The sequence below is a fragment of the Gobius niger genome, assembly GCF_951799975.1.
Source record: "Gobius niger genome assembly, chromosome: 7".
In the NCBI taxonomy this organism is placed as follows: Eukaryota; Metazoa; Chordata; class Actinopteri; order Gobiiformes; family Gobiidae; genus Gobius; species Gobius niger.
In genome coordinates, this window is record NC_136858.1 from 15825408 (window position 1) to 15844792 (window position 19385).

The 19385-nt window shown below is 41.2% G+C and overlaps 2 protein-coding genes across 3 annotated transcripts in view; one reads left to right on the forward strand and one right to left on the reverse strand.

The window, feature by feature from the left end:
- The window catches only part of slka (STE20-like kinase a), a 28278-nt gene extending 27192 nt beyond the window's left edge, over positions 1–1086 (reverse strand). For both annotated transcript variants that reach the window (XM_079560332.1, XM_079560331.1), the window contains exon 1: positions 468–1086. In XM_079560332.1, the coding sequence (XP_079416458.1) occupies positions 468–617 (150 nt within the window). In that variant the 5' untranslated portion in view covers positions 618–1086. The remainder of the gene's footprint in view (positions 1–467) is intronic.
- A 2678-nt stretch (positions 1087–3764) lies between these two features.
- The window catches only part of LOC306965782 (SH3 and PX domain-containing protein 2A-like), an 85789-nt gene continuing 70168 nt past the window's right edge, over positions 3765–19385 (forward strand). Inside the window, exons 1-5 of the mRNA XM_079560333.1 lie at positions 3765–4094; positions 7469–7549; positions 16224–16299; positions 17612–17688; positions 18652–18743. Of these exons, the coding sequence (XP_079416459.1) occupies positions 4023–4094; positions 7469–7549; positions 16224–16299; positions 17612–17688; positions 18652–18743 (398 nt within the window). The 5' untranslated portion in view covers positions 3765–4022. The remainder of the gene's footprint in view (positions 4095–7468; positions 7550–16223; positions 16300–17611; positions 17689–18651; positions 18744–19385) is intronic.

The following is a 19385-nucleotide window of genomic DNA, read 5'->3' on the forward strand; positions in this document are numbered from 1 at the left end:
CACTTGTAATATGATGAATTTGTGGATTTCATTCTTTCTCATTGGGTGAAATGTTACGTAGTGTGGCTTTAAGTAGGCTTTAGTAATATCCAACCTTTTAACAGCAGTTAATCCAGGCTAGTGTCCTGCCTTATGTTCAATGGCAGGGAACCACACCTAGAACACTTTGAAGTCCAAAACAAATGACACTGCAATGACATACTTAAAACAGTTTATAGCTGCTCTGGACTTACATGCAGACTAGTTAGATAAGAATGTAAAGCCAGCCTTGGGCCACATTTTATAGCTCAGAAAGAAAGTGAGAGTGTGCAGCTATTGAGTTCCTCAAATATAAATGAATTCAGGCTTCTAAAAGGTGTGTAACCTACCTCTCAGTGACATCATAGTGATCACAGCAATATTTCAGTCTTAACTCTCATTATAATGGACAGATACAATTAAAGGAGGTGTAATGTTTCATGGATTACCTTATAGACTTTGCCAAACGCCCCATCTCCCAGTTCCCCGATGATATCCCATATCTCCTCCGGATTGACGTCTCGGTGTACGTGCTCGTACTGCTTCTTCTTCCGATCTGGTCCAAACTTAAATATCTTGCGAAAATTAAAGAAAGACATCTTCTGCGGCGTCACCACAACGCTGCAGAATGAGATGCCCTCTTCTTCTTCTTCTTCTTCTCCTTCTTCTGCTTCACTGTTGTTGTTTCCGCCTGCAAGAAAACGTAGCGGTTCCTCCCAAGTCACAATCGAAATAACAGCATCGAGGCGTAAAAAAGACGAGTGTATTGAGTCATTACGATCTCATGGCATCGGGAAGTTTCCACGGAGGCTTCGATAATTTCCTGATCGCATCATAGCTAACCCCACGCAGACGTAAGGGGTTTTAGACGAGAGAAGAGTTCGCGTTTCTCCGCTTTGGCAGCCGATCAAGGATCAGATGACATGTCCATGAGCCGGGAATGTAGACAATACGGTCCGGTTTACCAATTTGTCATGTGTAATAGCGTCATTAAAGGAAAAGGCCATTCGAGGGGGAGACCTCATGCTCGGCTGGTGACCATAGACAGAAGTTAGCGGAGCATCGTCAAGGTACACGAGGAGTAGTGTTCAACTTCCGGTTTGAGAAAATACAATAAAACGGGTATGACAGGTTTTAATGTTTTTGAAAATATGACTTATTTAGAAGGATAACATCAGATGCAAGTTCATAAGTTGCATACTCATCATTTTGTTTCAGTGAAGCAGCCATTTTAGTAAAGAGAAAAGTTATAGAGTGAGATAAAGGTAAAGTACCACAGCAGTTTGACCATGGGTGTATTATAATTAACTCATTCATCTCCCATTGGCTTTATATGGTTGGTATGGCAACAGTTTACTTTTTTTTTTGCCTTCAACTATGTCACTTCCTGTCGGTGTCCAAACAAGAAGTGAGACTATAAACATCACAAATGTGGCCAAACTAAAGAAGGCTGGGTACAAGGTAGAGATGATGCTTTCCAGTTGTGAAGTGGAAGTTATGAGTGCTTTTGTATTGTAGTAAAGTGAAGCATTAAAAAAACAAAACAAAAACACTATAAACTAATATTTTTTACATGAGAAAGTCCTCTGTAAACCTTCATCTGACCTGCAACTACAAAAAAACACATATAAAGATTGGCTTCTTTTTTTTCCCTTTTTTTTTAACAAAAGGGTATATAAAAAGGTACTATATTAAAACTGAGTAGCTAAATAACTAAATGCAGAGTGTTGGCTTCATACCAATCAGCTAAAAGACATAAAACACATTATTGCTGCTCTCTGTGTTGAAAGTTATCTCATCTCGGGAACTCGGGCATCAAAATTATCTCCCAGTTTCCCAGCGGGAAATACCAGATGAGGATGTGTTCATGTGCAATTTTGTACTCGGCAAGTGGTATTTGTCATAATCACGAGACCACATGAAGGCAGCATAAGTTTTAGCAAAAAATGTGTCTAATATGCGCTTTAAGGGTAGTGTTTGTTGGATAGCTCTTAGTGGTTTAAAAAAAACAACTTAAACTTTGTTGAATTATGATTGGAAGCAGGTTCTGAGATTGTGTAAGTAGGAGGGAGTCCCCTTTACATTATGGTTTCTAAAACTATGCCAGACGACCTGAGACAGTAACAGTAATTTTCTGAAACAATAATATAAACGTAAACAACTTCAAATGTCACCCACACACTACAGCTTTTTCAGAGGGATCCCAAGGCGTTCCAAGGCCAGCTGAGAGACGTGGTCCCTCAGTGTTTCCTATAGGTCGACCCTGGGGCATGTCCAAAACACCTCCCTGGTAAAGTGACAATAGGAGCCATATAGAACTGGTTTCTCTCAATGTGAAGGAGCGGCGGTTCTACTCCACGTTAACTAAACTCCTCACCCTGTGGAGAAAAATCTTTTGACTGCTTATATTTTGATCCTTTCACAAATCACAAAACTCAAGTAGTTGTTAGTTGACTGGTAAATTGAGCAGGCCCAGATTAACAGGGGGCAAAAGGGTGCATTGCAACCTCATTTTGAAATGTTGGCAAATGTATTTTAAAGGCGAGAATCTCTAGTTGCACCCTTTTGAAACTCTAATGCGCCCTCAGTCAGTTTGTTCTGGAGCCGGCGCTGAAAGTGAGAGATTTGCCTTTTCGACTAAGCTCCTTCTTCACCACAACAGGTGGTGCTGTGGAACAATGTATAATATGTATGCTTAAATTAAATATTATTTTGTGTATGTGAATGAATTTGACAATGTGGATTCATTCACCATATACATGTCAGCAAAACTGCCAGATTAGATTTGAACAGAGTATTTAGCTATTTAGCTGGAAACTTTAGTGTCGCTGACAAAGCCTTTCGAATGAGAAGCAAAATAATCTACTCTTCAGCAACAGACTACAGAAGATGACTCAAGAACTTTATTGAAGATGTACAACTCCTGTACGACTGAGAGCCGACAAAGCCTTTAATCAATGAACGGCACTAAGACTAAAAACGGTGTGCTGAATGTACGTCGTGTGTTGTCTTTATGCTTTTACTTTGAAGAGTACCCAGGACAGTTTCCGCTCCAGAGCGGGCTTCCACGTGCTAGTTTAATCATTGTTAGTTAGCGGTATCTGTTTCCTGAAAGCCGTCCTCTGCAGGACGTGAGCTCAGCCCCTTGATCCACGCATACGGCGATGTTTGTGTTTCTGTCGCAACGACGAGATAAAAGGGGAAGGAGACCTTTTGCACAAACTATTCAATTTGAATCCAGAAATACAGATGCACCAAAGGAACTACGAAGCAAGCTCGTGAATGCTTGATGTAGGAAGAATATTGACATTTCGGGAGGATTTTGAATAAACATGCAAACAACGCAAACTTATAACGGCTCTGTGTGGTGTGTAGCGCTCCCTTGTGTGAGCTCGTGCTACTGCGCTTTGTCGTTTCTGTGAATGAACCAGTGAAGCCGCAGAATTTACGCTCGAGTTTTACGACCGAGACCATCCACAAGGGGGAGACAAACTATATAGTCTTTGAGAAAAGTAATGTATCCATTTTTAAGAATAAGTTGATTAAGCTGTGGTAGGTTAAGTAGCCTTAGTTTGCAGTTTGTGGTCTGGTTTTATTCGCAAAAAAAAACGTTTGACAGATCAATGCGAAAAAATCAATTCACATCTAGCTTTGTTTCCTTGCAAAGGGTTTATGCATACAGCTGTGGCGTTGGTGGGACCGCCCCGTCCAGTGACATGCGCTCCTAGCCCGCTGTTGTGAGGTCCAGCCCCTCTGGTCTTCAGGGAGGAGAAGGCTGATTAAACGCCACTTTTATTACGCTGTCATGTTTCTCTGCACTGTCCGGAGAAGTTCACAAACGCGGGGCTCTTTGGCGCACTCGGTTCATGGAAGTACCCGAAGTCGGACTTTCTGCCTGCAGAACTGAGCGGTCCTTATAAGGCTTACTAACTTTGCGTCACCAATGCTATCCACGGGTGAGCATCTCTTTCTGTAAAGTTCTTGTCGGTGCTAATCTAGTAAAAATGCAGTTACGCACGGTTCTTGACGTCAACGTGGTGGATGTGCAGAAGAGGAGGAACCCATCCAAACACTATGTAAGTCGACTTTGTTTTTTAAATATTTGACTTATTGCCTTTTTTTATTTTGAGTTCAAAGGCTATAGCTGGCTTTAAACTGCTCGAGTGTCATTTTAGACCAGAGTAGTTCAAATCTGGTTGGCCCGTGGTACAGCTCTGCAAAAATCAACTAGTCCATCAGGTAAAATTGGATTCATTAACCTGAGGGTTGGGATCAATTGCAGCATCCCTCCCCCGGCAGAGGGATGTCTCTCCAGAAGGGGACATAGAGCTCTAGTTATCCCCTGGGAGAGAACAGGAGGTGAGGAGGGTTTACTGGGAAGTCCCCACAAGGGAAAGAGGAGAGGAAGGAAAAAAAAGAAAAACGTAAAATCTCATTATCGATGAGCTAAGCAACAGAAAATGCTTATCCGGTTGGACATGGAGAGAGGAAAGAAGAATCCCTTTGTCCGCTGTGCCTGCTGCCCGAATGTCACTTCCTCCTGAGGACTTCTGGAACTGCAGACTGTGGACACTAATGCCTGTTTACATACAGCAGAGTGAGAGAGAGACAGAGAGAGCACTCCAAGTAGGGCTGCTGCTGCATAAACTCCACTTTTAATCATGAGCTTCAACTGGACAGCAAGGTGCCTGCTGGAGACTGTTGTAACCACTATAATCAGACTACGTTACAAACATGCAATCGTATTTGGACTTGCATCAATGCATTTAGGTTTGCACAATAAAGTTCAGAAATCAGCAAATAGCTGTGTGATATACAACAGCATAACCATGTATTGTGATACAAATGCACGACTTTTCGAGGTTTCACTGTATTTGATCCATACTTTAAAGCCACTGAGGCAAGCTGTTTGGAGCTGTGGGCATTGGACAGCCACAGTGTTGAGGACCCTTCGCCAGGATCTAGGTGATAGATAGATAGATAGATAGATAGATAGATAGATAGATAGATAGATAGATAGATAGATAGATAGATAGATAGATAGATAGATAGATAGATAGATAGATAGATAGATAGATAGATAGATAGATACTTTATTAATCCCTGCGAGGGGAAATTCAGTCGTCCATCAGTAGCAACCAGCGGATAAAAAGACAATACATAGAAATATAATAAAAAGTACTTGCCCGAAGTTAACCCCCCACATTTACATCAGCAGTAATCATTATGGAATCGAACAGCAGCAGGGATGAAGGATCTCCAAAAACGCTCCGTCTTACTGTATACGGAGAGGAAACGATCAGATCTATTGCATGTTTTACGTTGAAGGAACCCAGCGCACCTTAAGGAACCCACTCAGGCACAAGGAGAACAAGGGACTCCACACAGAAACACCTTACAGTATGTCGGGTGATCATCGATTTGGACACCACTTCCATCCATCCATCCATCCATCCATCCATCCATCCATCCATCCATCCATCCATCCATCCATCCATCCATCCATCCATCTGCTTTATCCAGGATCAGGTCCTGACGGCAGTAGTCTGATCAAAGATGCCTAGACTTCAAATAATCTACAAGATGACTTCCTGCCAACAAATATATCTGAAGTATTGTAGAAAACAGCAATTTTGTGTCAGCTCTTCCTTGTTTTAAACACTTTGCTGTATCCATTGTCCTCAGATGCCCTCAGTTGCCTCTCTCCACTCGCCCCTTTGCCAGTGTTTGGTCATGCTGTCTGTATCTAATTAGCGTGTTGCCGGAGGACTCATTTTGCCTCACTGCACTCACGCTGTTTTTATTGTTACAAACTGTGATCTGAATGAAGAGCGGAGATCTGGAGTGGCTCACTGATTTCCTTATAGATTGTCACCATATGTTTGAAGTTTGCTTCATGTGCTCATGTGCGTGGATTGAAATGCATTTGCCTCAGCCATCTGTTTTCAAACGTATGTGCTTAAGGCTCGAATGTTTTTTTTTTTTTAATTGATGAGATATTTTTGCTCAAGTTCACTCGGGTGCAGTTAATTGTGTGAATGATTGATGTTTGCCAAGAAGCATAAAAAAAAAAAGGCAATTTGAGCTTCTGCATGGATCAACATCAACTTTGAAACTTTGTGAAGTTCTCAGTGAAGGCTTTGATGGCTTTCTTTCTGAATTTTATTATGACCAAATTGTTCTTCTCTTCAGGTTATTTCATATCACTATGCTAAATCTAATTCAACCCTATAGTTGCCAATATTTTTTTTTAAGTGTTGCAATATGTAGTTGCAACTAACCGAGTTGACTAAATTGTACCCAATGCCTCTAACTCAAAACTAATAAAAGAACATTCTCAGTCCTTTACAAACAATGCAACATTTTGATATATAAACTGAAACTTCAAACAAAATGATCACATTTATACAGGGCAGTTCTTCCACATTGGCACTCAAAAAAGTGTTTTGCTTTTGCAGCTGATAGTCTTGCTCAAGGGTTCCCAAACTTTTCAGTCCCGCAAAGTCCACTAACCCGGGACCCCCTTATAATGAGTATTACAGTAAATCCAAAAAAATGCTTTATTAATGTTTGCTTTGACAGTATGTTTTGATATTTAGATTTCACTAAAAGTATTCTGCTTTCAATCAAATAATACATCAAATTCATTGTTATGAATTTAATGATATTGTCTCACGACCCTCACTTTGGGTGCTGCGCATGTGGCAGAAGAACACTGTTTTGTCCTCCCTCACTCATATCAGCGACAATGTGCTGAATGTGTCCCTTTGCTTTTCACCCCCTTTTGTCCTGAGCTGTCCTGTCGAATTAACCCTACTGGCCAAAAAAATCCAGAGAAAAAATGGCTTTACATCACCCAGACACAGGAGGCAAAGAGTGTTAAGTGTTTTGCCCAAGGGTACATTGATAGCACTGAGAGCATACACTGGCCATAGCTGGGAGCAAACCGCCAACTTCCGGACTATTATATTGTAGGCACATTTATTGGAACTCATCATACCTGCAACATTTTTATTACTCTGTTTCAATTCCTATCTTGATTTCATGCTGTGACCCCCTTTGTATTTTATTGCAGAGTAGTCATGGATATATTCTCATAAGGATTGATAGTGATAACATTTACACTTCTATATTCCACCTCTATATATCACCGGTATCACTGGAATGCCCATTAAGTATGATAATAGCTACAATATATATCTGTTTGCCCATTAGAAAACAGTAAATACTTCAGAACTGCTCACCCCCTCCGCGACCCCTGATAGCTTTCCGATGTGTGACCGTGACAGACAAACTTAATGGGTTTATTTGACCCTCTTTGACCTCCTGGAGTTAAGTCTTTCAGGAATGTCATTAGGCCTAAGTAATGCCAAAGTGCTGCAGTAATACCCCTGACAAAGTGGCTTCTTTTGCTAATGGCCCTCCTCTGTTTGTCCCCCTCTGCACTTAGGTGTACCTCATCAACGTGACGTACTCCGACTCCACGTCTCACGTCGTCTACAGGAGGTACAGCAAGTTCTTTGACCTGCAGGTAACACACGATTTTCGCATTTGTTTTGGGTTGGGCCTTTTTGATCGTGCTTTAATGTGGAATGGGAAATGTTATCGACACAGCGGATCATTTTTTTTTATTATGAAGTAATGAGTAAGAATGACCTCGCCTTAAAGACAGATCAGGGTTGGGTAATGTCCAAGAACAGGAAAAGGCCTGGATTTGTGTACAGGGAGAGGTTTGTGTTAGTTCTCAGTCATCCATTACAGCAAAAGTTTTTTAAAAATGATCATCTCGACTTGGTTGAATTGAGGATGTTTCCCCTCTCATCTAAGAAGCTTTTTCAGTTCAGACTATGCCCTGGTCCGAAAACTGGAATTTCAGTTCCAAGTTGGAATGACATGAAAACAAAACAAAATACAAAATGCATTGATTCATAATTATCATGCAACAACGGTGAAGGGGTGGAGGTGGGTTGCAGCACATCTGGGAAGCTGATGATACATGAATGCTGGAGCCTGAACGCAGGACTGCGGGCGATGATTGGCTGCGACAAAGGTGTGACCCTTGCTTGATATAAATTCACTCTATTCAAAAGAGTTAATCATGTCTTACAGCTTGATACTATTACAAATATTAACAGCTCAATGCTCAACGTTGGTTCAAGCAGTAATTTTGATTTAAACATATTCAACTCAGCTATTTTTCAAGTACTTGTTGTCTGGACTTTGGGAACCACTTTTGTATACTATTATCCCTATAGAGAAATGTTCTCTCTGCATTTGAGCTATCCTCCAGTCAGTGCCTCAGGACAGGCTGTCAGAAGTGGGCAGTGCATCACCTACAAACTCCAGATTGTGTGCCAGGATCTTGGTCAGGATTCGAGTAACTACCTGGAGGATTAGCCTATTGTGCGAGTTGAGGGCTGACGAGGGAAACCGGCGTGCCCAGAGGAAACCCACCCTGGCAAGGAGAGCACAGGCAAACTTACCACAAAAAGTGTGTAAATCCCACAGAAGGAGAGTGTTTGGTTTGGTATCCTCAGTCCTTTTACATGGTTCAGAGACAGATTAGAGTGAAGTAGTCGAAACCCTTTTATGGGCATCTTAACCGAGTGATTGTCAGCCCGTAACCTCGTAAAATCTCATGTCTGGCTTCTTACCACGCTCTTAACCAGTGCCGCTAATGCTTGGTTGGCTAAGCGTGTTGTCGGCTGAAGAGGAAGCTCTTTGTTCTGCAGTCTCTCGCTAATAGGCAGGAAAATTCGGCTCGGCTTGTGGAAACCGAGCTTCTTTCCTGTCTCGGTAAACATTAGTCTTAGCTAGAGATCCCTGCTGCCGGGGCGTGTTGTCTGGCCATGTTAAACTATGAACAACAACAGGCCACAGCTGTCCACACACAACCTATGGGACTGCGGCTGAAAAGGTGAGATGGGAGATGATTGAGGTTCAAAAGCATTCCGATTTTGGAATATTTTTCAGTTCTATACCAATATTGTTATAACAAACCAGACAGAATGGCTTTAATATTAATTTCATAGCGTTACCATATCCAAGTATGCACACATGGGTAACTGGGTCAGTGCTAGAAAGGATGATATTTGTGTTGTTTTTTGGTTGATTTGGCCAACGGTTAGCAGGAAACCTTCATGGATTACATTGGTGAGTTTTGATTTGGAAGATTGGGATTGTGTCGTCGCATAAACCAATGTAAAATACTAGCAGAAGTGATCTTGCAGCTAACAGTTCTGTGGCTTATTGCTGCATATTGTTTATGGAGGTTTTGCAGATTCCATCTCTATTGAAATAGAAATAGAAATGGCATCTGAAATGAATGAACAAATCTAATATATCCGTACATAAATTGGGAACTTCAAATGTGATGATGTCCCTCTACCATGTGGAGGGGCAGAAGCCAGTTGTTCCTATTAACTGCATTGCACTTTCACAAGTAGTATCTAAAAAGAAAAAGAATTTAAAAAAAATGATATTTAATATCATTTAACACCCAAAAATCTCCTGAAAAACACTTTTTTTTATTTGCCCCCCACCTGTATATCATTTTATACGCTTGTGACATCACATCACACAATAAGCTTTTTCTGGGTCCAAACTGTTGTGAGTTCCACTGATAAACAGCAAAAAACACAACTTTATCTGAATCTCACTCCTGCTGAAATAACAACAGATAAAAGGCCAACAATTGCTTTAATATAATATATCACCATTTCTCCGGGAAAAATTAAGACATTTCAATATTTAAAATTAGCCTTCATTGTGTGTGGGGAAAAAAGAAGATAATGTCAGAAACGTATCTGTAGAGGAAATGTAATATTTCTGTGAGATCAGATGTTTAAAAAGAGCATTGTAGTCGGCTCTACAGCAGGTTAAAATAGAGAATTGGACTAAAGCTCCTATTGGAGTTGGAGTGATGACGTCATCACTAACCCTGCAATTGAGGTACAATTCAAAGAATAACATTGCAGCCACTCAATTTTCTTATGACATCACACGCATAACCTCTGTTGTTTTTAGCTACTATTAGTCCATGGACATTATTTTTTGCGAGTCGGCAACAAAATAAAGCTTTGCTTTTTTCTGATAATTATGGTTATGTTAAATTTAATGTTACGCATTTTGATAAAACCCCTTTGCAATTGTGTTGCTTTACACTGACTGCGGTGTAAATAATTATCACCAAGACTATTCAAGTCATCATATTATAGATAAAATGCTCAATGATGAGCAAGTCAGATGAGGACGTCTGGTTTTAGGATTGCGCCCATGACTGTGCCCTCTTCTCTATCTGCCAAATTACACCTACACCTTCTTTGTTCATTGTGCACAGACGGCACATTTCGCAAAATATCTCATACATCCCACAATGTCTATAACAACAACCCCCTTGTGCCATGCACTTCACCCCATCGACCTATTTTAGTAAAGTAAATCTGATTTTATAACTTAAAAATCATGCGTGACATTTGTACAAAAGCTAATAAAAAAATCCCACATTTCCTTTCATCTCATTAGGTTCTCTTTTACGGCCAAACACGCGTCCTAAAGTGCCTTGTGCTGATACTTCAAACCTCTCTAGTGGACGATATCACTCATAACTTCTCCTCGGGGGGAAGTCATTACCATAAATGTATCAAAATCCCATCTCCCCTCTGTGATCTGCGTGTTTTCTGCTGACGGCGCAGTGGGGTTAGCTCCGTGTTAAGAGTGCATGGAGTTGAGTGGTGTTCAAGTCCGTTTGGTCGCACACTGAATAGCGCTGAGCTCGTTTTTCCTGCCGTGAGAGACAGAAATGCTTTTCGACTGACACTTTTTGTTTTGTTTTTTTGGACGCGAGCAGAAATGGCAAGTGTGTCAAACCAGTGAGGTTTCCCCCATCCACACCCTGTAACCGCAGAGGATACAACTCAAGGGTCACGGCATTCCACTGGGGGATTGTGGAGAGAACGCTGGCCAGGATTTCTTTATTCAAAAAGACTCCCCAAAAAGCTTGTCGTTTTTTTGGGTTGGAGCTGAATCCTGGTTTGGGAGAATTGCGATTTGGGTGGTCAGAACACCTCATATGATATATTTTTGAGTTCTCAGTGTTATCGAAATGGGTGTGGAGCTAGAATAATCCATGTGTCAGCTTAGCGTGAAGTTGCTGTTCTGTTTAGTCATACAAATCTAAACGTAAAATGATAAAATGTGTGTAAGATACTGTAGTTGCACAACGGCCAAATAAATAACAAAAAATGACAGCACTACGTATTCAGTTCTAACCACAATGGAACAAGCAATCCTACTACGTATTTTAGCCTGTCCCAAACGCTCATAAATAAATGATGTTATGTCAAGAAGAGAATCTATCATGAACCCCATGCCAAATGAATTAGTCATGGAAAGTAAGGCAGATAAGAGTGGCTGTGACCACAATGAAAACTAAAGGTGAGGCATCAGAATCAGGATCAGAATAGGTTTTATTGCCATTGTCATTTAACACGTTCACAAACATGAAATATAAAACATGGGAGAGATAAACAGTATCTATAAAAAACTTTAAAACTATAAGGGCGTGCATAGAAATAAAGATAAAATATGATAACCCAGATAACCTCTTACCACGTGCCTTAACCGAGCACATTTTCTCTAGTTCAGCTTTACCCAAATCTAAAAGCTTCTTGACCTGAGAGTTTGCAGCCTACAGGCCAGTGCTACGCCTCATTTAAAGCTACAACCTACAAAACTGATTGAGTTTTTTTTTTTTTTTTATCTCTTTATTTTGTCGTTTTTTTGTTGTGTTTTCATCACAATTTTCACCACTTTTTAAAAAGTGATTTCGTCGCTTTTTTGTTGTGTTATTTTCGCTTTTCCAGCACGTTTATGTAGCTCTTGTGTCACTTTTTGGTGGCGTTTTCGTTGCTATTTTGCCTCTTTTTATTTTTTCAAGAAGCTTTTAGATTTGGGCAAAGCCAAACTGGAGCAAATGTTCCCGGTTCAGCTGGGGGTTAAGAGGTTATCACAGAACAACAGCGTGACTAGATTTACACATGTACAGATGCATTAAGTGTCAGCAGCAGACATGAGTGTGGATATAACAGTGTATTAGAGCAGTGCAAATGCCTGGAACACGTTACTATGTATTCATGAGTCAGATACAGCGTGACGGGTGTTTTGTTTAGTGCATATCATCATCATAATCAAAATCTTAAAATAGCAATGACTTTTATTAATGCGGTTGCCCGATAATCCCTTTTTGCTGTAAACCATTGTGAAAAAACATGAGCCAGCGCTGGAATGGCCTTGCTTTCCCACCCGTGGATTCCTCCCTACTCCCCCAGTCTGAGATTCCTCCTCCAACAGAGCCTTTGTCTTAGGCAACCACACTGGCCTCTCTGTCAATGTCACACGTTTGGCTCCTGTATATGGTTAGTAGAGTAGAAATAATGCATAATCTGACTGCTCCTGGATGTGTGTAATGTATGTGTGTTGTGACTATGCTGATGAAAACAAATCTAATCGCAATCACAAACCACATTTGCAATCAGGTGTCTGAAATTCCGAAAATCCTGCATTTGAAGTGAAAATTGCGATGTTTCCGGAGCGTACACATCGGCGCACATGGCATGACATCATTGCACCTGTTGCTACATTGACAGGTTCAAATTCCCCTGCTAAACTCTTGGCCCAAACATAAGCTTCCTGTAGCTTTTAGGGCCACAGGACTTTGTAAATATAGCGTTCTGGGCAAAGCGAGAGCCCCGAAATGAAAGGTAAATTAGAAATAGGAGAAGTCTGGCTTGACGATGTTACGGCAACTGGTCGAGACAGCCTGGTTCTTGGGACTGAGTATAACCAGACAGGCGAGTCCCTTTCAGCTGACATCACCGTTGAACTGAAAGCGTCGGTGATTGCTGTTGTGGAGGTGCTGAGCGAATCCTCCCGTTATTATGGGAGTACACACACAGTTAAACGCAAAGCGATAACATGATGAGTGTGCATTTCACTGTAGCACGCAAACAAAACAGCTGCCAGAGTGTGGTTGTGAAACATGGGGAAATTCTACAGCTTAGTTTAAGTGAGTTGTTATAGTATCCCATCCAAAACAGTCTGCTTTTGCTCTGGGCAGCATTGGCTTATGCTGGGCCAGGTTTTGCTCCTGATCATTTAGTGTGACCCAGTTTTACTGAGCAAATGTACTGGCAATGATGAAGATGTACTACAGGCGACGCAGCATTGATGAACAACTTTGGACGATTGATTACAGTTCACTGTGGTTTTGTTCATAGTAAATGTGACTTCATTCTGCGCAAAGGGCAACATGCTACATAATAACTGCAGCTTTTGCAATTTGATCATTCCGATTCAAGTTTTTTTTTTAAGGTATTTGAACAACGTCCTTCTGCATAACACTGCAGTGCACATAACTTGAACCATTACTTTCATATAGAAGGGAGGCAAGCTCTAATCCATTGAGCTTTTTTTAATTTAAACATTTACAAATTGTTTACAAATTAGATCAGAACAAAGTCTTGTTTTTCAGTTCTCCTCTTGTGGCTGGAACTTCCTGAGCACTTCATCATAATACATCACCTTTAACAGCTCCAAACGCCTTTCATTTTGTGTTGTACTTAATCACTGATATTGGTTCCCAGGCATCACCTTGTAGGTTTGACCTCCCTGTGACCCATTTTAGGCCTCGACCCACCCTTTGATAAACACTGCTCTACAAGAACGCCATCCTTTCAACCCCCAAATGCTACTAAGCTAAATGTGTCTGTATTTTTGCCTATTGAAGCAAGTATGGTTAACCAACATTGCTTTGTATGAGCATTTTACTTCATACAATCGTGACGGCAGAGTTCTTCAAAGCTAACCGCTCTTTCTTGGCTGTCTGTATTGTGAAAGAGAGAAAGGGGGGAATGTCAAGGCCCTGTGAGAATAAGGAGATTTAGCAAAGAATTACAAAAATAAAAGTCTAACCACACGAGGAAAACCCTCACCATCTCTTTACCCGAGACGTTTCGCAAAACAACTCCTCCGGGGCCCAGACTCTTCGGAACCGATCCCCATTATGTTTGTCCACCTGGTGCTTTTTGGCTCACTCCGAACCGATATTCCCTGCTTTCCCTCGGAGTGCGGCTCAGTGCTGAGGGCCTGTTCGGCGGAGCACATCTGGAACAAGGCAGATCCAAATGAGGGTGGAGCTAGCGCGATGCATGTGGATTATTGCAAACTTGTGCTATAAAAGAAGTTGCACAGAGTGTGTTCAGGATGCAGCTGTGATTTATTTGATAAGGAAGCTTCAACTGTTTCATCGTGACAAATGGAAAGAAACATTTCCAAACCATAAATCTCGCCTCATAATGTCATAACAGCACACTTTAGTCGGGACTTTCAGCAAGACACTTAACTGTTCAATCGCAGGCACCAGTGGCTAGTTAAGTGGGATTGTGTAGAGACCGGTGGTCAAAGAGGTCGCAGAATAGCTGCCTTGTCTCTATCAATCTGTTCCAAATCAGACGTGGCTAAGGCAGGAAGTAATTCATCTCCAGAGTGTGACTATGAAGGAAACTAAACATGAACTAATGTCAAGGACTTTTTGTACTTTTTATCTTGTTACATACTCTCTGACCCCAGTCTTGTGCGCTCTAATATTTTTGCTGGACCGCCTTCTTTAGCTTTGATCACAGCACGCGTTCACTGTGGCATTGTTTCAATACGCTTATACTGTCAAAAGACCCAGTGTCGCTTTCATTTCTCTCCAACACCTCGTATTTATGATGGGAGAGTGTGACCACCGTGCAAAGCCTTCTCCAGCACATCCCAAAGATTCTCAATGGGGTTTTTAGATCTGGACTCTGTGGCCAACCCATGTGTGAAAATGATCTCTCCCTGAACCACTCTTTCAGACGGTCTGATGAAGGGCTGATTTGACAGAAAATTTTGCCGTGCAAGAGAAACAGGAACTGGACACCGAGACTTTGTTGTGTTGAGGCATGAGCAAATCCCTGCGCCACCATGCCTGTCTTTTGTAATGTTGTTAAATTGCTCCCCTGTATAAATGTACGGGTGGAAGCCTTTATTACAATCCAAATAGCGCACTGTTGGAAAGCGCCCACCTGCTGATCACGATGTCTTGTTAATCCATAGTATTTAATTTGCCACCCGTGTCTTGATGGCGCTCACACGGAGAGCGCTAATTCACTCATTTACAGATTCCTGAACTTAACGTTTTTAATTTGGTCCCTGATAAGAGCAGATGACGCATGCTCGTCTGGCTCGCTCCAGATCAAAGTGCTCTCCTCCTCCTCACGCCACACAGAGACTGTTTTGAAGACGTCTAATTGCAGCTTGTGTTGCATGTGTAACAGGGATGACTGTGTGTGGCTGCTGCTTTACATCCCCTTGTCTCTTCTTATCTCCTGTCGGACTTTCATCATTCTCTGATAAACGTGTGATTGATGGAGGACATCGACGGTCTTCGGAGATTCAACAAAGCTTTGAAAACTTGAAACACTTTCACCTTTACAAATGCTGGTATCTTTCTTTACATCAGATTATGTCTATTCCAATAAGTAGGCCTGCTACAATGACATCATTTTAAGTTTGATATATTGAGGCAAGACTATATTGCGATAAACGATATTATTGAAGACCATTTTATACTCGCATGTGGAAGTCTACCCGGAAATCTTCCATCTTCAGTTGGTATTTTTAAGTCTAAATTCAAGACTCTTTTAAATTAAGCTTTACAACTCATTTCTTGTTATTCATTTATACATGAGTAATTCTTAACCAAGCGCATTTTCTCAAGTTCGGCTTTACCCAAATCTTACAGCTTTTCGTCTGGAGAGCAGCAGTGTAATGCCTCATTTGAAAACTTAAACTTACAAACTTTTTTTTGTCTCGTTGTCACCGCGTTTTTGTCATGTTTTCGTCCTTGTTGTTGTCACTATTTTGATGCACTTTTTCTTATGCTGTTAGACTTGGTTAAAGCCAAGTGAGGGAGAATGTGCTTGGTTCAGAGGTTAAAATCCATACATTATATCCTCTGTTGTAATTTTGTTTGGTTGTATTTTTGAAGCACTTTGAGTTGTACCTTGTTTGTGAAAGCTGCTCTATAAATAAGACTGACTTCACTTGATTCACTTTTATTTTAAAGTTATTTCTAAAACTGTTACTCATCCAAAAGCTCACTTTTCTTCTCTTTTCAGATGCGAATCCTGGACAAATTCCCGATCGACGGTGGGCAGAAGGATCCAAAGAAAAGGATAATTCCCTTTTTACCAGGTGAACACATCCCTCGCCCTAACTTTATCGACTTGTGTCCCAGACTTTTTACAGACTGCAGTTTTCTTTATTATAAAGTTTTTGGGTCTCCTCAATAGCAGCAGAGAAATTCCGACCCGGTCACATCAGCAGCTCCATAGGATAGGCCCACCACCACACTGCATTATGTTATTAAGTGCCATACTCTTCCCAGGGCAAATCAATTAGTGGTCTTCCACAGCACTGGGGGAGCAGCGGAGAGGGATCGGCCTAATCTGATAAAGCCGCTGTGGTCTGCAGCGGAGAGAGCTCTGAACAGATCCTTTGTCAGACGGGATTTACCGCTCTCGTCTGGCAGCTGATGTTTTGATCTGTGTTTCCACCTATGGGTTCATGTTCTCCTGCTCTGACACAACTGCCTCTGGAACGGATCACGTCCCGAGTGATAAAGAACTTTCTACATGTTTTGGCAAGAGAACACTGTGTGGTGTCAGTGAGGATCGAAATAGTATTGTTTTTGCAGGATTCAAGACAGTTCTTAGTATCGCAATTTCTTCTCGTATGCATTTCGAGTTCACACGGTCAAATATGTGAAGAATCTATTAACATTGACATAGATAATAAACATGCAGCGTCTCACAGTAGTTTGACTACTGAAAACATAAGTTACTCTGAGACATTCTTGAACATTTTATTATTTGTAGCTTTTTCAACAGTTTTATCTGTGCCATAAATATGTTGTTGTTAAAATGATGTTGTAGCTGTAAGGGGTGTCAAACTTCAGCTCCACCGTTGGGTTGTGGGACACGTAAACAGGAAAATACTATAGTTAAAATATTTTTCAATGAATGAATAGTAATTATCAGCACTGTGGTTTTTAAAATAGTTTCCACATGGCTATTATGTGTCCTTTATATCCTAATCTCTTATTATGTCAGTGCTCTCTGCTGGACACGTGTGGAATTCTTTCCATTTTTTATTTTGGCTGCCCCCTAGTGGCTAGAGTGAGCATTCTAGTTACAAATTCATAACTCTGCACAGACTTTTTTTGGACATACTTGGGAATTTATGTTCTACAAGTCGAGGGCTGGATTAAATCAGCTTCTGTTTGACACATGTGCTATAAAACAAAGAATCCACACAGTGACTTTTTGAGAGTCACGACCCACTGGATTGGGATATTTTACTTAATTTAATAATTTAGTTTTTAAATGATATTGCGATTTGCTACTTGTGCCAATTGGAAATTGCGCTTTGGATCTGATTGCAATTAATCTTGCTGCTCCTGGTCTTTATTCTGTATCTGTAAATGCCTTTTTGCTTGTTTTCACAGGCAAGGTTTTATTCCGGCGCAGTCACATAAGAGATGTCGCAGTGAGGAGACTCAAGCATCTGGACAACTATTGCAAGGTATCACAAAAAGTGACAGCGTCAACATTTCTATCAAAAAAAAAACATGACAAACACCTGTCCCTGTCCCAGAAAGTTGTTGTTTTAAAGAGTACACTTGCCTATCCTTTTGTCCATAACGAACATAAAGCAGGTCTCAGCATTTATCAGCCCCTCCAGCCTCAACAGGAAGCCAACAGCTCTATCTGCGTCGGTCACTTCCCGTCACAAATGTAAATAGCCTGTGAAGGAAGCATGGAAAACCGGGCCATGCACTAATGCCTCATAGTGTAAAAGTCTCAGGGTGAATCAGCAAAGTGTAAATTGCAGGTTAGGCTTGAGAGACACCGTCATTACATTACACAGCACTGCACTGTTTTGTAAAGCATGTTTTTAGCTGAACTAACAATAACAAAAGATGACTCTATTAAACAGTTGTAAACATGATGACTATATGGCGTGTGCGAGCAGGTGTTAACACAATTTTTGCGGTGCTTTTTGGAGTTTCCATTCGTTTAGCAACTTATTGACTGTTTTATTCCAATAAGAGTGGCAGGAGCTAGTATCCTTAATGGAAAATAATAAAAACAAAACAAAATGATGAACCTCCTCCACACCCAATCATCGCGTTCTCTTTCGTAGCCTCGTACCGTCACATTTCTACTCACTGTCCCAACTTTTTCAGAACTTGGTCAGCTATAGGGGCATAGGTTTTCACAGCTGTGTGCGGGGCCAACTATACCACCCCTGGTCGTGTTTTCCTCTGGGGCTCACTGTGGGCTCTGTACAGTCTTCCTTCCCCTCCACGCCCCTCACATCTCCGCCCGCTTTGCTCTTCTCATCTGACCGAGTTCGCACAATGACTAAGTGTTATCCAAACCGGTAACTCACTGACATTCAGACTTTGACCTTTCCTCATGACGCGCATCCTAACCCTCCTTCCTATCGTAACCCTCTTTTTCTTTCTTTTTTTTGTTCCCACAGGCCCTGCTCAAACTCCCCACACACATTTCCCAAAGCGAGGAGGTGCTGATGTTCTTCGAGACAAAGGCTGAGGACTTGAACCCTCCCGTAGAGTAAGTAAAGTTTATTGCTTGTGTCTCTAAAGAACAGTACATCTCAAGTGTAGCCTGTATAAAGGCGAGTGTCCCTCTAAAAATGAGCCACAAAAGTAAACTGTGGAGTTGAATTAAAGGCTTTTACCCAATAATGACAAACTGGAACATTCAAACTGCCAACATTTTTCAAACAATACCTCTTTCTGTCCTTGTGAAGAGAATTTCTATGCCAGAACAAAAGTTGAACTGGCTTCAGCATGGCAAGCGTCTCCTATCAGCAGCTGTTTTTGGTTTTCAGAAAGCGATGATCGTGTGCACATTTCTCTAATAAATATTATGGTTTGTTATGCTTTCTGAAATGAATAAAAGTTACAGACGATTACTACAGACGATCAAACATATAAAATCCTGTACACTAAGGATCGTCTGCTCGATTCATGACTGGATTTTGTCAGAGTAGTTTCGGAGTCTCCATTCATATTGCAGTTTAGTGAAGATGAGGATGTCTATTTAGCCGCTATTGGAAATAATTTTACATTTCTCAAAGTGAAATCAAAAGCCGCAGGGAGATGTGTGAGTGGAACAAATCTCCCAAATTTTGAGTGGGGATACTGTGTTAGAATAAGAATATCTGAATACCAATTGCAGGAGCGTGGATAA